At 38.3% G+C, this 22,187-nt stretch overlaps 1 protein-coding gene and 1 long non-coding RNA gene across 4 annotated transcripts in view; one reads left to right on the top strand and one right to left on the bottom strand.

The window, feature by feature from the left end:
• Nkain3 (sodium/potassium transporting ATPase interacting 3) overlaps positions 1 to 20,216 on the bottom strand; it is a 654,273-nt gene extending 634,057 nt beyond the window's left edge. For 2 of the 3 annotated variants that reach the window (XM_021256087.2, XM_021256085.2), the window contains exon 1: positions 19,759 to 20,216. In XM_021256087.2, the coding sequence (XP_021111746.1) occupies positions 19,759 to 19,812 (54 nt within the window). In that variant the 5' untranslated portion in view covers positions 19,813 to 20,216. The remainder of the gene's footprint in view (positions 1 to 19,758) is intronic. The other variant, XM_004842186.3, reaches the window with a different exon arrangement.
• The window catches only part of LOC147824127 (uncharacterized), a 51,479-nt gene continuing 48,627 nt past the window's right edge, over positions 19,336 to 22,187 (top strand). Inside the window, exons 1-2 of the long non-coding RNA XR_015442701.1 lie at positions 19,336 to 19,551; positions 21,985 to 22,084. This is a non-coding gene — a long non-coding RNA (uncharacterized LOC147824127). The remainder of the gene's footprint in view (positions 19,552 to 21,984; positions 22,085 to 22,187) is intronic.

The following is a 22,187-nucleotide window of genomic DNA, read 5'->3' as shown; positions in this document are numbered from 1 at the left end:
AACCCCAAAGGGAAATGAGATGGAACAATCTGATACTCAACCACCTGGACCCACTGAACTGGCAAAAAAAGGGGATCTGGAAAAAATGAAATCAGAAATAATTTCTCAGATAACAGGAGAAATTGTGCCCCTAGTAAAAGACATGATTAATAAATCTAGAGAGGAGCTGAGGAACATGATGGAATCCCAACATAGGAAACAAATGGAATCCATAAAACAGATGCAAACAGATTTCCAGGACATGAAAAACTCCACTGAAACTCTACACAGCAGAATGAGCCAATGTGAGGACAGAATTGCAGATATAGAAGATAAGATTGCAATTAGTGACCAGGAAAAGAAAAATTGCTTCAAAATTATAAGGGAAATCAATCCAACAGCTGCTAGATGATGCAAAGAAGAGTAACATAAGACTGACTGGAGTCAATGAAGAAACAGGAGAGAGTGGAGATGACATAAAAAATCTCTTCACAGAAATAATGGCAGAAAACTTCCCAAGCAGGGGGAAAGAGCTTGACATACAAATAAGTGAGGCATATAGGACTCCAAATAGCCTTGATCAAAAAAATATACACATAGGCATATAATTGTTAAGATTCCAGAAATTCAACAGAAGAACAAAGTTCTACAAGCAGCCAGAGAAAAGAAACAAATCACATACAAAGGAAAACCCATCAGAATCACAGCAGACTTCTCAACACAAACCATCAAGGCAAGAAGAGCTTGGAGTGACATATTTCAAGCCCTAAAAGAAAACAGCCTCCAACCCAGATTAATGTACCCTGCAAAACTATCTTTCAAAATGGATGGAGAAATAAGATACTTTCATGACAAAGAGCACCTTAGGAACTTCGTGAATACCAAACCAGCACTCCAAAGAATTTTACACAATATCCTAGGAACACACATTGAGGATCACAACCCCAGGAAGCAAAGCAGAATGAACTCATCCGGCATGACAAGAAATTCAATGTAAAGGGGGAGAACCCAACAAAAAGAAAAAGTCATGGCAATGACAAGTCAATAGGTTTCAGTTATAACCATCAACGTTAATGGTCTAAATTCACCAATCAAAAGGAATAGACTGGCAGAATGGGTCTAGAAGCAATATCCAACAACATGCTGCATACAAGAAAGACACTTAATTCAAAAGGAAACTCATAGACTGAAAGTTAAAGGGTGGAAAACAATACTCTATGCGACGGGAACCCGAAAAAAAGCAGGAGTAGCTATCCTCTTGGCAGATCAAGTAGATTTCAAACCAACACTGATGAAAAGAGATGAAGAAGGACACTACATCCTTGTAAAGGGAAGAATCCAAGAGGAAGAGATGACAATCATAAATATCTATGCACCAAACACTAGTGCACCCAACTATATAAAACAAATACTAACAGACATGAAAAGTCATATGTGCACTAATACAATTGTAGTGGGGGACCTCAACACCCCACTGTCACAAATAGACAGATCAACTAGACTAAAAATAAGTAATGAAATACTAGAACTCAATCGAACTCTTGAACAAATGAACTTAACAGATGTTTACAGAGTCTTCCACCCCACAAAATCAGAATACACATTCTTCTCAGCTGCACATGGGTCATTCTCAAAAATAGACCACATACTCACACATAGAACATGTTTAAGTAAGTGCAAAGGAATTGAAGTTATCCCCTGTATATTATCAGACCGTAGTGTGATGAAATTTGAGATCCATAGAAAAGAAACTCAAAAAAATTCATAAACACGTGGAAATTGAACAACACACTTCTGAATAACCAATGGGTCACAGAGGAAATTAAAGAAGAAATCAGACAGTTCCTTCAATTAAATGACAATGACAATACAACATATTGGAATATATGGGACATAATGAAAGCAGTCTTACAAGGGAAATTCATAGCAGTGAATACGCATATTGGGAAAACAGAATGAGCCCAATTAAACAACCTGATGCTGCACCTCAAGCTCCTAGAAAAAGAAGAACAGGATAACCCCAAAGCTCATACAAGGGAAGAAATTATAAAGATCAGAGGAGAAATCAATGCAATGGAGACTAAGAGAACAATACAAAAAATTAATGAAGCCAAGACTTGGTTCTTCGAAAGAATCGACAAAATTGACAAACCCTTAGCCAGCCTTGTCAAAAAAAGGAAAGAAAAGGCCCAATTCCATGCAATTAGGAATGAAAAGAGTGAAATTACAACAGACCCAGCAGAAATCCACAGGATCATCAATACCTACTTCCAGAAACTATACACCAATAAGATGGACAACACAAAAGAAATGGACAGATTCCTAGATATATATGAATTACAAAAGTTGAACGAAGAAGACCTAAAAATTCTGAACAACCCAATATCAACCAATGAAATTGAAATTGTAATTAAAAACTTATCAACAAAGAAAAGCCTGGCCCATGATGGCTTCACTGCTGAATTATACAAGACATTTAGAGAGGAACTGCTGCCACTACTGTTTAAATTCTTCAATGAAATTGAAAGGGAAGCAATACTCCCAAATTAATTCCTGGAACCAAGCATCACCTTGATCCTCAAGGTAGAGAAAGACCCAACAGAAAAGGAGAACTATAGGCCAATCTCACTAATGAACATAGATGAAAAAATCCTTATTAAGAAAATGGCAAACAGAATGCAGAAGATCATCAAGAAGATCATACACCCTGATCAAGTGAGATTCATCCCAGGGATGCAGGGATGGTTCAATATACGACAATCAATCAATGTAATACACTATATCAATAGAGCCAAGGACACAAACCATATGATTATCTCCATAGACGCAGAAAAGAATTTGACAAAATCCTACATGCATTTATGATAAAAACCCTACAAAAAATTGGAATAGATGGTCTCTACCTCAAACTGATAAAATCCATCTATGAAAAACCAACAGCCAATATCATACTAAAGGGTCAAAAACTGAAATCCTTCACACTAAAATCAGGAACAAGACAAGGATGTCCACTATCACCACTCTTGTTCAATATAGTTCTGGAAACATTAGCCACGGCAATTAGACAAGAGAAAGAAATAAAAGGAATAAAGATAGGAAATGAAGAAGTACAAATTGTCATTATTTGCAGATGACATGATACTGTATATAGAAGACCCCAAGAACTCCACCAAAAGTCTTCTAGACTTAATAACCAAATTCAGTCAAGTAGCTGGTTACAAAGTCAAAACACAAAAATCAATAGCTTTCCTCTACACAAATGAAAGACTCACTGAGAGAGAAATAGGGCAAATAATTCCTTTCACAATAGCATCCAAAAAACTGAAATACCTAGGAATCAACCTAATGAAAGAAATCAAAGACCTCTTCTCTGAAAACTATGGCACTCTGAAAAGAGAGATTGAAGATGATATCAGAAAATGGACAGACATCCCCTGCTCCTGGGTAGGAAGGATTAATATAGTGAAAATGGACATACTTCCAAAACTGCTATATAGATTTAATGCAATTCCAATTGAGATCCCAGGAGCATACTTCATAGACCTCGAGAAAACAATCCCAAAATTCATTTGGAACAAGAAGAGACCCAGAGTAGCAAAAGCAATTCTAGGTAACAGAGACATGGCAGGGGGTATCACAATCCCCAGCCTGCAACTATACTACAAAGCTACTGTGATAAAAACAGCATGGTACTGGCAAACAGACCTGAGGACCAGTGGAAAATATTAGAAGATGCAGAAACAACGCCAGACACACTCAGCCATCTCATCTTCGATGAAGGAGCCAAACACCCTCACTGGAGGAAAGACAGCCTCTTTAATAAATGGTGCTGGAAAAATTGGGTTTTAACTTGCCAAAGATTAAAATTAGCCCCATATCTCTCACCATGCACTAAACTAAAATCAAAATGGATTAAAGATCTAAATATTAAAATAGAAACTCTGAACCAGTTGGAACAGAGGTTAGGTAGAACCCTTGAAGACATCAATGTAGGAAAAGATTTTATGAACAAAACCTCAGTTGCCCGTGAACTAGCACAAACAATCAACAAGTGGGATCTCTTCTTATTAAAAGGCTTCTGCACAGCAAGAGAAACCACCAGCAGGGTGAAGAGACAACACACAATGTGGGAAAAAAAGTCTTCACCTGCTCTTCCTCAGACAAAGGTCTACTATCTTGAATCTATAAAGAACTTACAAAGATCAGACCTCTCAAATTTAAAGACCCAATCCAAAAATGGGCATCTAAAATGAATAGACATTTCTCAGACAAAGAAGCAGAAATAGCAAATAAATACATGAAAAAATGTTTAACATCACTGGTCATTTGAGAGATGCAAATGAAAACAACACTGAGATTCCACTTCACTCCAGAAAGAATGGCTGCTATCATGAAATCAACCAATAACAAATGCTGGCAGGGCTGTGGGGAAAGAGGAACCCTGCTCCACTGATGGTGGGAGTGTAGACTGGTGCAACCACTATGGAAATCAGTATGGAGATACCTCAAAGAACTAGGACTGGAAGTCCCATTTGACACCGCTATTCCACTGTTGGGGATCTTTCCCAAAGAATTAAAAGAATCATACCTGAGTGATATATGTGCACCCCTGTTCATAGCAGCACAGTTTGTAATTGCTAAAACTTGGAAACAGCCCAAATGCCCATCAACTGGAGACTGGATAAAGAAAATGTGTTTTTTTAATAAAATGGAGTACTACTCAGCCATAAAAAATGAGAAATTAGAGACATTTATAGCTAAGTGGATGCACATTGAGGCAATACTCTTAAGTGAAATAAATAGGACACAGATGTGTAAATACCGAATAGTTTCTCTGGTGTGAGAAACTGAAAGTGTAAATATGGACTAAATGTATAATAGGTAATGTGAAATAGGAAGAAAAGGAGCAAATGGGAATTAAGTGGGAGGGCTAGGGGAAAGGATAGAAGGGAATGGGATTAATATGAGAAAGTGGAAAAATAGGAACAAAATCTTTGTAAATAGGAATGAGGGGTTGAAGGGAGGGCTGGGCAAGGGTGAAAAATCAGATCCAAGAGAGACTATGTAAAGGTGTAAATTTCCAATGATGAATGTCATTATATTGTATACCTAAAATGTACCAATGATTAGAATGAATAATCGATAATGTAAAATAGGAAGAAAAGGTCCAATGGGGTGGGGTAGTGGGAGGGGCAGGGGAAAGGAAAGAAGGGAAAGGAAAAATGATGAGAAATGGACAAAATGGAAATAAAGTCTTTGTAAACAGGGAAGGGTAGAGGGTGTGAAGGGAGGGCTAGGAATGGGGAAAAAATAAGAACCAAGATGCATTATGTAAAGGTACAATTCCCAATGAGAAATGTAATTGTGTTGTATACCTACAATGTACCAATAAAAGAATTAAATTTTTTAAAAAAAGACTCTTCAATAGCACAATTCCTTTTCCAAATTAGCTCCTATTTAGACTCCAGTGTTTTGTAAAACATAGAAACTTAATGCTTCTGCCTCAAATGTACTGAGCCTCCATTTTTTACAGAATAAGGTTACATTATTCTGGCCCCTAACCTTATTCCTCTTCTCTGATAAGCCTAAGAACCACTTCCTGAGATCCCTATAAGTGAGAAAAATTGAATGAAGGACAGAAGAAGGAAGGAGCAGGAGAGGAGGATGGATCAAAAGAGTGGGCTTCCTTGGCAGTAAACTGAGCAAACTCAATTTAAATCAGTTTTGTAGGCCATGGAATATCCTGAGAACCACATCCCTGGGCTGTTTATTAGCGCTGTGGTCACATGTGATGAATGCAGCAAACACGTCATGTATTTATTTGAGTCCACAAACTTTTAGATATTTGAAATCTCAAACCAAACTGGGAAGGCAGAATACAATGTTAAAAGTGTTCCGTAGTTTTACATTTCCTATGCCTTGTAATCTGAAGTCACTTGGTGACAGTGTCAATGCCACATCTCTACATAGACATGTTTACTGAAAAAGATGCAGCCAGCAAGTTCACTGTGCAGAATTTACCGTAGACACCAACCCAAGAGTATTAATTTAAACGTCAGCTGGCCCTGTAATTCCAGCACTCTGGGAGGCTGAGGCAAGAGACTCTCAACTTCAAGCTCAGATGGGGAAATTTAACAATTTAATAAGAACTTGTCTCAAAAATAAATAAAAAGCTAGGGATATAGTTAGGTTAAAAAGGTTTAATCCCACTGCTACAAAAATAATTATTATTAATTGAGAATTTTAAAAAGGAGTCAGCTCAAAGACATAGGTGAAAGATACAGATAAATACAAATACATTTAATTTAATCCTTTATTAAAATTACATTATTTCACATTTACTTTAGAAATATTCAAATAGCATACCCACTGGGCATCTATAAATGTTTACTGTGATCTGGTAGTACATTTCTTTGTCTCCAGTAATTGCTGTATCCATGTTTTGGGGCAAAAGTAGCTCCAATCTATTTTATTACTCAGGTCATGATAGAAATAATGTCCAAAATCTTCTTTCACAAGCATCACACAACACATCCTTTTCAGATGAAAGTGTTTTCAGAATTTGGTCATGCTTGCTGTTTTTTAGAAGAGCTTAATTATATAGCACTCACTGCCATAGCTTTGCTTTGGAAAGAAAAGCAGACAGAACAGGAAAAAGGGATGCATCTACTCTTAAGCCCCAGGTAGCAATTTTAAATAACAATTGGGGAAGTAGACAGTTAATACATAGTTGGGTACTTACACAACTAAATTAATGCCAAGCTCCTTTCCTGTAATGGCATCTTTTATGCACCTGTTTCCTTTGTTGTGTGCACTACAAGGTGTAGGTTCTGAAATTACTCTTCTCATATGTCATGGAAGTGGCTACGCTAGAACAGAAATGAGTCCTGGCTTCTTTCTCATCCCTATGGGTGTCAAAGGCCAGATTAAAAAAAAAACACTGCTCCAGGTGTCCTCCAAAAGTTTCTGTAAGAGTGTAGCACTCACAAAAATACAACTGAGACACAGATTAATGGCACAACAGGTAGACTGCTACGACAGGAGCAGCGGCACATGCACCATGTATGTCAACGGACACCTCGACAGATTAAACTGCAGCTGGCATCTGCAGGGTAAGTGTCTGGTATAAAAAAAATCTGTATATAAACCTCTGTGTTTGCATCAGAAGGGGACTGATACAGAAAGCACAAGTAGCAGGAGCAGGGGCTATGATATCAACTTAGTTTTAATTGTGTATTACTGTCTCCACATTCAGTCCAATAACAGAAGTAGAATCACTAGTTACAATTTGCCACAGCTTGCTTGGGAACCAATAAGAAAACTAGAGAAACAAGTGGGTAAAGAGTTAGAAGTGATCACTTTTGTAAGGTGCTCAAGTTTCTCTAGTAAGCCATCTTACAGTATTATTATCATTCACTCTTCTGGCTTCTATGGAAAAGAATTAAGTACATGATTTAAGGTCTTAACAAAACCAAATGAAGAAGATAATACATATACTATCTTGGCTGTGTCAATATTGGCTTAATAATAGGGGTGGATGAGACCATACCAACTGGGACAAAGTTTCCAGGGTTGAAGAAAACAAGGGGGGAAGGAGAATATTTTCTTTCAACATTCTGAGGCAGCCAATAATCTATCATTAACCCAAATAATCAGCAGGCCCGGGGATTTAGCTCTGCGGTTCTGGCACCTGCCTTGCAAGTGTAAGGTCCTGAGTTCAACCCCCAGTACCAAAAAAAAAAAAAAAAAGAAAAAAGAAATACCCAAATAATCAGAAATTCTTCATTTTTCTTTCTGAACTACAGGTGTTTCCAAACTAGCTTTTTCTTTAAATTTGGCTGTATATTTCCCTAAATACTTCAATATAAGAATTATGAAACTATTATATTATTTGGGTATATCTGATCAATGTTGAAAAAAAGTGAATTGCTATATGGCATGCTTATGTTTTTGCATTGCAATATTTTCTGTTTAAGAAAATATTACATTGCTGATTTAACTTTTGTCTATAGTTTACTGCTATTCAGACCTTTGTATCCAGAACTTTTTTGCGAATTGTGCATTCTGAAATTTATACATGAATATGTAACATAATTCTGCCAAAAATACCATTTCCACTACACGTGAGTTTGTCCAAATACCAAGGATGACTACAAATGCTCAATGATCTGATTCCTTAGATTTACAGACAAAACTCATTAAATTTGCCCTGTATTATCTTTTCACTTGCATTTAGTTATCTGGACAAATTATTTCTGACATCATCAGCCTATTTCTGCTGCTAACATGTACCATTTGATGTTAAATTATATCACAATAAATAAATGCTGCCCTTATAGTGCTAATCCTGACATCTAGTTGTGATTCCTTGCAACTCACCCACTCATAAAGGCAGCTTGCAGTCTGCACTTGAATACCTTGGAGAAAATCATGGCTACACAGCAGCTAACTGTCCATCAGCATAATTCTGATGTTGATGAGATAGCAATTATCCATTGTTACTTCTTTCATTTGAGTTCATGAAAAACACATAGACATAGCAGGTAAGACTTGATTCAAATCTAAATTTCTGATTACTTTTTAATTAAATATAACGCAAAAGACTAGAAACGTGTATTTCTATTTACACTAAGGGCTTTGTCTAATGCTCTTCCAAAAAATCATTTTAGTGGTAGAATGACAGTCAAAATTTTAGAATTAAATTAAGTTTTACACAATAACTAAAAATATAAGAAATCTAATATTTAGATGTCTGAAAATATTCGTACATATAATTATCTCTTTAGCCTTGGTGTAGTCCTCTAAATATAATAACCATATTACTTCCTAAACAAAACTGAACAAAAATAAAGCATCTTGTACTAAAACCCATGCAGATTTTTGCAAATTCCAAACCAGTTTGTCATCACTAAGGAAAAATATACTAAGAAAATTAATATTCTATATTTTTTGTTCTCAAAAAAAGTTGGTCTACAAAATCTCATTGCATATCTTTTTTTAACAAAATCTCTCCTCCTTCTGATAAACGCATCATTAGTAGTGAAGGAGTTAAAAAGTATGAATAAAGACACTTTGGGTCTAGCCAAACAAACATATAAATGATAGATGACCAAGGTTCTTCCGCATGATATAGGGTCTGTGAGATGTTACAAAACATTAAGTCTACTTGTGAAATGCTTCAGCGGAGCCCATGTGTGCAAAGAACACATCCCCGAGGACGGCTCCATCTATGTATTTCCAACCACAGCTCTCTGTGAGATGAAAAGACTATTACTGGATCTTTGGAGGCCCCCTAATGGTTCAGAGGCTTCTAATGCTTCTCTCTAATTCGCCCGCATTTAAGACACAGTCAGTGGTGTGGTTGCAACACTCAGATCTTTGACAATCACACAGTCCAAAACCGAAGAAGAGTTTACCATCAGATAGTAGGAAGCTGAGACTGTCATGAAGAGCAAAGATGTTTATGAGTACAGGTCCCAGGGGCATTAGCAGATTATATTTGAACAGTGAGAAAGCACTGCCAGAAGTGGTTCATCTGTTGAAAGAAACAGAGCATGTAAAGATCTGCAGAATTCTTGATCTGCAGAAAGTTTGTGTTTCATTCTTTTGTTTCAAGATGAAATGTGGTGCCTCTTGAGGAATATCTATCCATCATGTAAAAGGCCACCTCTACCAATAGAAATGGCAAACAAAACAAAACAAAATAAAAAAGCTAGTTCCAAGAGTTTCTTATCACTCAAACCACCTGAATCAAACTTTAAAAACCAGATTTCATATTTAAAAATTGCTTGTTCAAATAATTACTGTTTGCAACAGGTTTGGCCTACACCCAGAAAAATAATTCTTTTAATCCAGTCATATCACACATAAAGTTTTGATAGCCACATTTTAGTATGCTTTAAGCCATATAATACACATGATTTTAGTATATTGCTTAAATCTCTCATATTTTAGTTTCCTTATCTGTAAGCAGGAATATATTAGAATTTGTCTCATGAAGATGTTATAAAATGAAACGAGAATTTGAAGTACAATAGAATTTTGCTCCATACTATAGCAATGATTACTTATTTTTACATTAAGATGATAAATATTATGACCTAAATACTTAATATGTTCTCAAATAAATCACCTTCTTGTAGCCCCATTTGAGACTGACTGTTTAGTATTCAATGTGAGAACAACAGAAAATTGCAGTTCAGCTTTGGCTGGGGGAATCAGATGTGAGTGTCAAAAGATATTTGAATCTTTTTTGCCATTGATTACTTGACAACCTTGCAGAAGGACCTAATTTGGACCAATAATGCCCAGGTGACCCAGTGTTAAAGAAAGCACTTCGTTGCTTGTGGGAGTCAATCAACACATACTAGGTAGAAATGACTCATAGTGAGAGATTCTAGATTTTAGCCAGTTACCTAGAAGTGAAACCTATGAACCATTATCAACTCTGGATCTTAACACAAATCAGCTATCAACTGCAATATGCATAAATACTTTAAAACAGAACAAAAGCAAATATATAAAAGAACTTAAAAATGGAATTTTTAAAAATAGGACCTCTGTCATGTTTAAAATTTTTACAGATGCAGTCAAAGCAAAAATCAAAAACACAGGTTATAAAATGTTTCTATATAAAAGTATATATTAATTCATTCCTGTATTAATTAATTACATACACAATTTATTAAGAGTTTATAAATCTGTTCCTCCTTGTCAAAAGAAGAAAAAGGGCCTTCTGATGAAAGCCCCTGCCTGGTGGCATGCCATGCCACTACATGTTTAATAACTGGCTTTAGGGGGGGACATAGAGGTGGATGTGAGAGCTGACTTGTGGTATTTGCATTATTTCTATGAGGTAAATATTTCTTCTATAATAGATGCTTCCATACCAATATGATGTCACTAGGTACAAAGCTGGGAAGAGATGCTTAATAAATAGCACTCTACTATTTAGAATTTCTAGCATACAGGTACTATAAATGTAAATTAATCCCCAGAGCTTAAATAACTCTACAATGCTTTAAAATAAGTAGAGAGTGCTGGCTTTGAGTAATTATTGACTTTTAAAAAATAATTTAAAGTTTACATAATTAATTTTTGATAAAGCTGTTAGGCAAAAAGCTCTCAAAATTCCTGAAAACCTCCCAGAAAACTCTCCCCAAATGGCACAAGTATGCCCAATCCCATGATTACCTCCACCCACTATTCACCATCCAGATAGAAAGCAGATGTGTAGAAATTTCAAGCAAAATTTTCATTCTAAGAGATAATTAAAAATCAACATAAGAGTTCTCAGTATTGAAGAGTCACACATAGTCCTGCCTTGTAGCTAAAGACAGCTCTAGATAGTTTCTTGAAGAATTAAACATCTTAAATATCTTAAATATAAGATATGTTGTTAGTTTTCATAAACTATAGGTTAAAAGATCTCCCTCATCAGTAATTTATATTCTAAGTGTAAATTACACAAAGAATTATCATTAATGAGAATTTTATATTCCCTATTATCTTAATTAAGATCATTCACAGCTATGAGTACAAGAAGTATAACTTGAATGCAGAGCATTCCTCACTGTACCTTAATTAACTGATTTAACCAACCACTATATAGCTTATGGTTTCCCACATATAAGGTCTTATTATACAATACATTAATCAATACCAAATGTCTCTCATTACTGGAATAGAGAGAAACTGTCGGCAATATATTTATGAGTTCTCATCACCCCACTGAGCTCACGTCTCTTACGAGAACCTGATCACTACAATCTTGTTCCCACACCTCTTTTGAAGAAAGAAACTAAGCACTGCATGAACCATTCAGGATGCACATATTTGTGGAGAGAGTGGAAGGTATGCAACATTTAGCACACTTAATGACTAAGGTATACAATCAGTCAGGAAAACCATTCTAAAAATGGAAATCTATATAGAAAAGAAAAAATTGAAAAAAACAATAAAATCATTAACATTGCTATGACCCTTCACATCTTCCCTCCCACATGGTTCATGTAATTCTTGGAATTGTAACCTCTGCCAGTACTCCTAGGCCTGTTATCTACAGTCTTCACCCTCATCGCCCATTCCTCACAGATAAATGTTTCTTCTCCAAATTAAGGAACTGAGAACTCTTTTACTGCCATCAAAGAGAAAGGCAGTTTACTACCTCATATGTTTCAGCTTCCTAATTTGTGTCAATGCTTTCATCTGCATTTTTTTACAACTCTCTTCTTAAAATATCTATTCCATATTCTACTTAGACCTAAGTAAGCATGCTCCAGTACAGGGCATTCAGATCCTATCATGCATTTTAGTTTAGTATCCTTGCAAAATAGCTCAAATTAAAATGTAAATCAGTTAGTTTGTGCTATGTGTTGTTTTCCTGTACCAGCCCAAAAAGTAACACTACAAATACTAATCATTAAGTATTGTCTTTTTTATCTATGAGTGTAATGTGATACTCTGTTGTTGCACACACATTAGCAACAATTAGTGTTGATGGGTATTAAAACTATGAATTTTCAGGCATCTAAGAAGCTATACTTTAACCTCACCAAGAACTATATTAGTCAAATAGTCTTCCTAATACTAATATTCAGAATATCTTCAAAATTATGATAGAATTTTTTCTTTTTTCCAAAATTAATATTAAAGCTACTTTAAACTGAAACATAGAGCATACTATATGAAAAGCAAAATAAACAAATAGAGAAACACTATGGTTTTGTTTTTAATATTCTCAATATCTAAATCCTAACTTAAACATTAGCCAGCTTTAGTTTCAAAAGTATTCGAATATTTATTTTTCTATTTCATATCAACTCCTCAGTGATAGTAGCAGCTGACTCTCAAAATATAAAATCAAAGACCCAATTCTCCAATCTTGTATCTAGGTGCACAAATTGGCAAGCAAAACAGTGTCAGATTCTGACACAACACATGAACACTTTTGTGTAGTGCAAGAAGTGAACGTCCTTATAGCAATGCCCTGAGTCAAATACACTCTGCCTCTTAACTCTTGGATTCTTCAAGCTTGCTGGTCTTTCATTTGCAGTACTTTTCTTCCTACCATCATTATTTTTTCTTTAAGATACTGGGGCTTGGGGAAGAAGGGAATGTACATGCTTCTACTATGTTATCTTTTTCTCAGTGCCCTCTGATTTTTACTTCTAATTATTTAAAAATTTTTATCTTTAGTCATTTTTATTAGACATGTGCTGTCCTGTTTCTTTAAGCAAGACATACTTCATCTGATGAAAATAAATGCTGAATAGTCAAAGTAAATATATGCAAATGTATTCCTTTTCCTTTCCATTCATTTAAACTTCTACAGACCACACGAAGTTTATATCCATATGCATTTTGTCTCTGACACCAAAACCTTACTTAAATCACTCAAAATTTCTTGTTAAATTATTTAAAGTTTTTACTGTATATAATCTAATTAATTATTCAAATCTTTTCTAGAGTCTTAATATGTTCACATAGTTACAACAGAGAAAATTTGTGAGGGAAAGTTAAAAGATGGACAAAACAGATAATACTTTAATAGCAGATACAATTGATATTCTGAGGATAGAAAACCACTTATTTAAGGAAAAAGAAAAAAACTAGGAAAGTAAAAAATCTACATAGAAGAGACAAGAATGAAAATGACTTAATTAAAAATGAAGAGACATCATTTTTAAAATCAGCACTTTGTGACAAATAACAAAGATATATATATAAATATTTCCATTTCAGTGAATTTAGTTCAATTCCATTTTCTTAGCCTTACAACCCTGAAATTCATGTGTTCAAGGGCACAAAGTATGCACCCTGGCCTCTAGACTCCAAACCAGGAGTGAACTTGATTCAGCCTTCGTTGAGAAAGAGCGCAGAACCTGGCCAGATGCGCACATACCACGTCTCAGAGACTGACAGACTGAGGAAGAAAAACAAAGCCTAATCCTCCAACGCAGACTGCAGCACTGGAGGAGCCTGTTAGGGGACTCTGTGGTTTCATGGACATTAAGCTTTCATAAGAGAAGCAACACATCTGGAAATCTTTAAGAACTAAGGAGATCAAGAGGTACAGCTTGGCTAAACATAGAGCTGAGTGATCCTAGGAGACCAACCCCTTCACCGCTTATCTACAGACACTGACCAGTCCCTGACAGCCCTTATTGGTCTTTTTCTCTAGCTTTTCCAACACAGTGGACTCTACTCACTTGAAAGTCCCCCAGACTCCGTGTACCCCAGAACAAAGCAAAGAGCTTTCAAAAACATAAAGATTCTAGAGCGCTTCTCCAAAGTATTTCTGTTCATCACATCATGGAGGAGCTTCAGCCACTATCTCTCTGAAATCTCTCAGGTGATTCTGACATCATCAGTCCAGTGATTCCCATGAGGGAATCAACAGGTCACAGTCCTACACAAGCAAGCAGTTTTAAACGACAGAAACAGAAACACAGTGTTGTAGAATTCTGGAGGCTCCAAGTCTGAAGGCACACAGGGCCATGGTCCCTCTGAGGCTTAGTGGAACCCTTGCTCCCCTCTTCCCAGCTGCTGGTGGTTCATTCCTGGTTCTCAGCACTCTCTGGCATCCCTTGATTAGTAATCACTTCTTAGCATACATCCTTATTTCTGCTGATAAATCCAGTTCTATGTTTTATTTTTGTTTGTAACTTTTACCTTGAAATATTTGTTCTGGCCACTTCTGTGTCCTTTGCTAGCTCTTGTTCTCTACCCATCCTATATTGACACCTGCTTTCACTACTGTTCTCATTTATCTTCACCTAGGGCTTTGCATACTAATATCATTCCTAATACTTAATTCTGGATATTCAGTTCAATCATGTCCTCTTTAGAGTTTCAAGCTCATGCCTTAGGTGGCCATAGGTATCAGAATCTTAGAAGTACACAAATCAGAGCCCTTGTTTCTAACCACTTTACTCACCAGCACATTCATACACACACACACACACACACACATTCACACTCACATATGCTCTTACACATGCTCTCACATATATCCCACACAATCTTCCCACTTTCCATGAAAGTTCCACAACTCTGTTATGCATGTCATTAGGTCAACCCCTCAGAACTGGCTAATGTAGGATGATTGCAACCTGAGGCACATTATAAAGAAAGGGTTATTATTAGTCATAATCTTAATTCTTCAGTCTTTTACAAATTTCACAGGATGAACTACCAAGTACTGAAATAAAGTGAATGAAAACTAAATAATCGACTAAATAATCAATAATTGTATTGCACAGGAGAAAAAAAAATCTATTAAATTAAAACCATGTTAAAACAAAGGTATCAGTACATCTACATAATGAAAGAAAGGGAATTCTGCATTGGCTATCCAATTTCTGAGAGGCGAGCCATACATTTCATAGGACTTAATTAAAATCTTACTATCAGAGATCCACCACCATCAATCAGACACCTCCAACACTCTTTTTATCTTAACATTATAGTCTTACAGGTGGCTTTGCTCACAAGATGTTCTTAAGGTGGAATAGAAAATAAAGCTTTGTTTCCCCTGTGAGAAAAAAATGCTCATTTTCTTTGAGAGGATATTGTCTAAGATAAAAACGTGGACCCATCTATGTGTAAAAAGCTGATTGCTTTTATAAATCTTTTAAGGCTTCTGTGCCTCTAGATACGTCAAGTGAGAGTTCTGAGTTCTGTTGTTCTTATTAGATATATTTAACAGTACACATAGCTTTCACTTTAAAGTGATGCAAGTTATAGTAAATCTCCCCTGGCAACAACATCCAGAGACAAAATTCCGCTGCATGTGCCCAATTCTGACCTCTGTGATGTTGGGAAAATATCTAAAGCTTTGAGGGAACGGTGCCTATCACATTAAGGTCAACACTTCCCTGAGGCAGCCCTCAGAAGATAGTTCTGAAATGACATGTAAAGTTAATGCCGGGCTATAAAAACATGTAGCTAAGGCTCATTTAAATTTAGTGCCTAAGAATTAGTTTACTAAAGCATGCGATCAATTTTTCTTTTTGGGGTCTAGACTGTACACATTTGATAATAAAAAACATTATTTTAAAACCTATGAAAACTTTGGTTTACTATATGACATGTATTAAAAAAAATTTTAGATGACTTGGTGGATCAGTGACACAAAATAAATCATTCGTTCAAAAAAGATTCACCTCACACAGTTTTCTATGGTCATATTTTAATGCTTTTTACTTTTTAATTTCATCCAGTGAACTCAAATGTCAAACATGAAGCAAATACATTAATTTTCTTAAGGATAAAAACCTGGAGAAAAAGTAATGATGGAAGATGACCAGAGCAGTAGAAGGAAGAAAGTAGCAGACAGATTTGTGTATCAAGTTCATTCACAGATCCGAAATAGCCACACAGACTAGTCAAAAAATGTGAAGTTACCTTCAATTCCATTTCCTAGTCTGATTTTTCACTATGGAGGACAGGTATTTCAGGAGAGAAGAGATGAGAATAGGATAATGAAACCATTAAACTTAATTGTCCACTTGACTTCATGATAAGACTCTTGGAAAGGTGACTGGATCAAGGGATACTCTATTCGCCAGTGGACCCTTCCACTGATGTTCATAGCTGAACATACTGTTGGGAAGTGGGGCTCAGTTGGTGTCAGGTCGCTGGAGGCGTACCTTTGGAAGGTATATCTCTCACTGGCACTCTTCCCCAGTGCTCAGCAGTGGCTGCAATAAACTAAGCAGTTTTGCTCTGCCACACTCTTCTGTCATGATGTTCCTGCCTTGGATCCTCTGAAACTGTGAGCCAAATTAAACCTTTCCTTTAAATTGCAGGAGTTGGCTGTTTTGTACCAGCAAAAGGGAATCTGACTAATACAAATAACAAAAACCTTTCATTTACTTAACTTTGTAGGAGGAACTAACGTGCTGTCTATTTAATGATCTCACAGCCAAGTTTTTGTCATCAGTTTGCAGATTTTTTTTTCAGCAAATGTGATCAGCAAATGCCATCTTCTCTCAACACCTACACTTGTTTACTGCTTCAAAACCTCCATCTTCCAACAGTTGGTAGGAGCAGAGAAAAATAGGAAAGGGAGGAAAGACAGCTGGCTTCAGTGGAAAGAGTACTAAATTTGGCAACCAGGGACCCCGTCTCATGTAGGCTGGGCTCAGAGTGTTGGTTTGTTAAATTTTCAGAAATTTTGTGAGCCAGCTGACACAACCACTATTAAAAATTAAATCACTCATATAATTATAAATAAATTTTTAAAACAGTACTAAATAACTAAAATTCATCTTCTTCTAATTATTTTACCATATTTCACTTTATCTATGGTTTTGAGGTTATTTGTGGCTATTTTATTTGTATGATGGAAATCCTATATACAAACTGTACTTGAAACTGACCAAAGTAGAAGTATTTACACGAATAAATTGGAACATGCTAGAAATCAGGAAGTAAATTATTGCCTATTAATTGTCTAAGCTTAAGTTTAGACAGTGATGGAGAAATATTTTAATAATGTATATTAAACCCCCAAAAATCTGTTCTTGTTAATGGAGTGCTACACATCCTTTACATAAATCCTATCATGTATGATATTACAATGTAATGTATATGTATATGCTTTGTTTTGTAACTCTATGAATATCAATTACTTCATCTTCAAACCAGTAAAATGGGTACCTTAGAATAATTTTAAGAGTCAAAAGAAATACTTATGTCAAAATCCTGTATGGATTGTAAATATTAAGTGTTATAAATTCATCAAATGTTTCAGCTCATAATATGAACTTTAAGAACTTGCAGATTTTGCAAAAGTGAATAATGTTTAATCTCTGCCTTCAAGTTGCTTCTAGTCTAATGATAAGATGTGTATGTAAATAACTTAAGATAATTTAAGAGTATGTAATATATCACTATAGAAAAAAGCAAATGGCTATGAGATTAAAGGAAAATATGTGATTTTTATCTGCAGCATCAAGGAAGATTTTATAGAGAAGAAAAAATTTTGTATTTGTATCAATGGAGAAAGTGCATGGAAAGTGGAGGCATTCTGGAAAGATAGGTGGAAACTCAAAACATTATTACAAATATTACAATGCAAATTAAGAAAATTAATCATTGTATTGTTAAATTTGGTCCATTAAATATCTTATATGTTATTTCCATGTAAAAATAGAAATCAGGGCCGGGGATTTAGCTCAGTGGTGCCTGCATGGCAAGCGCAAGGTCCTGAGTTCAATGCCTAGTACCAGAAAAAAAATAGAAATCATGGCACTACAGATTATGAAGTCCACTGTGACTATTCAGTATCTTATAGAATCAAGGGTTGATTAAGAACTTCGGTTTTCCAATATATAAGCCACGCCCGCTTCTGAAAAACAAAGTCCTTTGGCCTTTTCCTTAGTGAAAGAAAAATTCATGTTCAAGTGAATTTCAAAATCATTTTTTCAATAAAGCTTTATAAAATATGTTCAATTTTCACAGGACAGAAAGGATGGTTTGGTAGACTCCAAGATAAGTAGCCACTGATTGCAAACTTATAAATAAATTATGCATGCATTATGTAAACAATAAGTACATACCAAGTGAAGTTTTTATGGAAGACTGGCATATTGAGGCAAAGAAAAAGTGGAAACATTAAAAAACCTTTAGGACACAAGGACTAACTAGTAAACAGCATTGTTTCATCTTTCAGTTAATAAGTCTTCCAAGAGTTGACATTACTCAGTAAAGTTCACTGAAGGCCTTTTCCCTTTGTTTGTCAAAGAATGACAGTTAAACCTTTGTAGTTTGTGAAAAAAACAAATGTATAGCTTTTATGAATGCCTGGCAGAGCACCTACACACTCTGTTAAGTGCAAAGAAAGGGAGATGTCTATTAATCTGTCACACGCAAAAGTCTGCCATAAAAGCTCCGTGGCCTTGACCTCCAGGGACCAAGGGATAGACCACAGGGTCAATGCGGGTTCCAAAGGGATTAACAGTATTTGCTCTGAACCGAAAGGTCTTTTTCTCCCCACTCTGGCTTCCAACTTCTATTACATTGACTCCCTCTGCAAGGCACCAAGCCCAAAAAGCCAGTTCACTCTGCTCTCTCTCTCGCTGACAGCTGTCGGTTTGTAGCTGCCTGAACCCGCAACACTTTAAGAAAATGTGAAGCAGAATTGGAAGAGTAGGGGTCGAAACGACAGTTCCAGTTTCGAAGCACTGAGCTTTCCTTCCAGGAGTCTGAGACTCTTCAATCACCACCTTTCAACCTGCTGAAAGTAAGAACCACCTCACTATTAACTAGAGGAGTTCAGGCTGCTGCTCTCTCCTCAGAACTTGTGTGTCCCCACGCACCTTCCAATTAAGCAACGTTAACGGAAATCGCGCTCGGGGCAAGAGCCCACACGCCCCTGGAGAACTTCAGCAGCAACCACCACGGGGCTAAAGCCAGGTGTCCGACCAAGGGGCCGGGAGATCGCTCATTTCCGGAGCGCCTCGGCAGCGGCCTCCGGACCACTAGGCGACGTCCGGCGGGGGCGCAGTGAACCCCAGAGCGCGGGACAGAGTGCGGCCGCGCCCTCCAGAGAGCCGGGGCGACCCGGTGAGTGCTCGCGGGTGGAGGGCAGTGCGAGCCGAGCCCGAGCCCGGGCGGCGGGGAAGGTGGGGCCGGCGGGAGCCCCCGGCTCTCCCGCCTCGGGCCGGCAGCTGCGGCGGCGCGGAGAGCGGCCGAGTGGTGGGTGCCCGGACAGGGGCCGGTGCCCAGGCGAGGAGCAGATGGACCCGGGGCGAAGGCGCGCGGAGCACTCACCAGCTGCAGCGCGCAGAGGCAGATGAGCGAGCAGCGTCCGGAGCAGCAGCCCATGGTGCCGGCGGCGTCCCAGCTGCGAGAGATCCGCGTCCTCTGGCGCCGCTGCCTCCCGACTGCGGAGCAGCCCCCGGCTGGCGCTCGCGGGTCCCGGCCCAGGCTCACCGGCCTCCCAGCCGCCGCTCGCCGCTCCGGAGCTCTGAGCTCGCGCCGCCTTTGTTAGTTTCCCGCGGGGCAGGCGGAGGTCAGCGCAGTGCGCTCGCCCCGAGCGTCTGGCGGGGGTCCGGTCTCCCGCGGTGCAGGTCGGCGGCTTGGGGAGGGGGATCCGGCGGGCGGGGCTGAAGGAGGCTACAGATGGTGAGTGGGTGACTGTTTAGGGGAGAGAGGACTGAGAGGTGGGCGTCTGGAAAGTGGAGTGGGCTGTCTGGGTCGAGTGTGTGTGCGTGTGTGTGTGCGTGTGTGTGTGTGTGTTTGGTGGGAGGGAATAAATGAAAGGGAGTGCCACTGGGGAGGATGGCCCAGTCTTGTTAAGAGTCTTTAGGGGAAGAAGAAAGGGGCAGAGAAAGCACGAGAAGGCTGAGGAGCGTGAATTATTAGGGCGGCCGGCGGTGAAGGAGCCCTTGGCGATCGCGTAACCGGGCAGGTGTGGGTCTGCGAGGTGGGGAGGGTGGTCAGAGGCGCAGGGTCTAGCTGAGCTGCCCCGGAGGTGGAGAGAATTAGGATGGGAAGGTGTCCGGGATGGAAGGGCCCAGAAGAGGAGAGAGGAAGGTGGAAGAGCGCCCCTGAGCGCAAGACCGAGGTCCCGGATGGCCAGGCGAAGCGGGCAGCGCTGGCTCTGCTAGGTAGAGTCGGCTCCGCCAGGTGATGGGTGCGCAAGGGCTGCGGGTTGAGGTCGCCTTTGTCCACCGCACTCGATTGCCAGGAGGGCGCCCCTGCTGGAGTCTGCAAGGGAAAGTTGGATACAGTTGGGTTGCCAATCTGGCTGCTGGTTCTCAACTCCAAGACTCTTTGAAATCCTTCAGACGTGAGAAAGCGAGAAAGAAGGAGGGTGCGTGGGTTTTTAAAGGAACTGAGAATGTTTCCGGAATAAAGATAAATATTTCTTCCCAGATAGAAATAAATTGAGAAGGGCTTGCAAGTAAGACGTGATCTTGTGTAACTAAGATCCTTTACAAGGTCTCCGGAATCCCACGGAAACTCTCTCTCTCTCCCTCCCACGGAGCCGTGTTCTGCGGAGAACTAAATTTCACCAGGTCTCCCTGTCACGTTTCCTGGGCGCCTTCCTTGTACCCGGCACAACTGTGCAAATAGCTCAAGAACACACCGGAGGGTCAGGGAACAATCCTCTGTCACTGGTCTCAGAAAACGCTTTCTTCAGAATTTGGCAGGGAAACACTATTTCTAATCCACTGCTGCCCTCCTGGGTTCTTGGTGGTAGGTTGACAAGAAAAGCCAAAAGATCTTTTCGTTTTTAAAACATTTGTTCCATTCATGGAAACTCTTCAAATCGTCGTTCAGGTATTAAGGGCAATTCGGTTATTACTTAGTTTTGCTCTTAATTGTCTCTTTTTGAAACGTTTCTTCAAAACTCACATTTATAATGTGACAATTCTACTTAGTAGGAAAATCTTATGGTATATTTGAATGCTTGTAGGAACACATGAATGACCTCAAGGTTTGAGCCAGTGAAAGTCAAGAAAATGCATTAAGATCTGCTTCTGTCCATTATCAAGGAAAATAGGAAAACAGTCAGTTTTTCCCCCCTCCAAACCTTTAACGCACTGGTGATGAAGGATTATGTGGACATGCTGCCTTTATACACATCCCATCTTCATTCATGATGGATGAAAACAACAGGGAAAGTGGACCTTGGCCAATACATAATTTAGTATGTGTTAAAGGTCACTGCAGAAAGTCAGGCTGTTGACCCCTATGAAAGCTATAGGAAGCAGCTGAAGAGCGAGACATGAGCAAGTCTTCTGTCTAAACTTTCAGAAATTTTACTGTAGCCTCTTCATCTCCAGAGTCTGTCATGAATGCTGGTAATAAAAGTGACGATGCTGTCTTCTCTCCAGATCCTGTGTGTTTACCTCAAATACGCTTTATTCACAGTTTATTATGTATTCATTTATTAAATACTCTGTAGCAACTAATGTGCACTGGATACTCTCCAGACACAAGACTCCTATCTAAATGCTATATGTATTTTTTATTTAATCCTCACAACAGCTGCAGGTAGGAGGTGGTGGCTGTGTACATCCCCTTAGACAAAATATGGAACCAGGAGCAGAGTCCTCCAGCTTCCAAACTGAGGGCCAGGAATGCAAAGGTAAGTAATTGACTGTAGAGCTCCTAGAATTCCACATTCACCACGCTACCTCTGAAACATTAGGTAGTAGTAGCACTTATCAGCAGAAGAGTGAACTGTTCAC

This window comes from Heterocephalus glaber, unplaced genomic scaffold (assembly GCF_053883595.1).
Source record: "Heterocephalus glaber isolate CG9 unplaced genomic scaffold, H.glaber_assembly_v1.0 deba00001553, whole genome shotgun sequence".
In the NCBI taxonomy this organism is placed as follows: Eukaryota; Metazoa; Chordata; class Mammalia; order Rodentia; family Bathyergidae; genus Heterocephalus; species Heterocephalus glaber.
The sequence above is the reverse complement of the archived record's forward strand: the minus strand, read 5'-3'. Positions and strand labels throughout refer to the sequence as shown.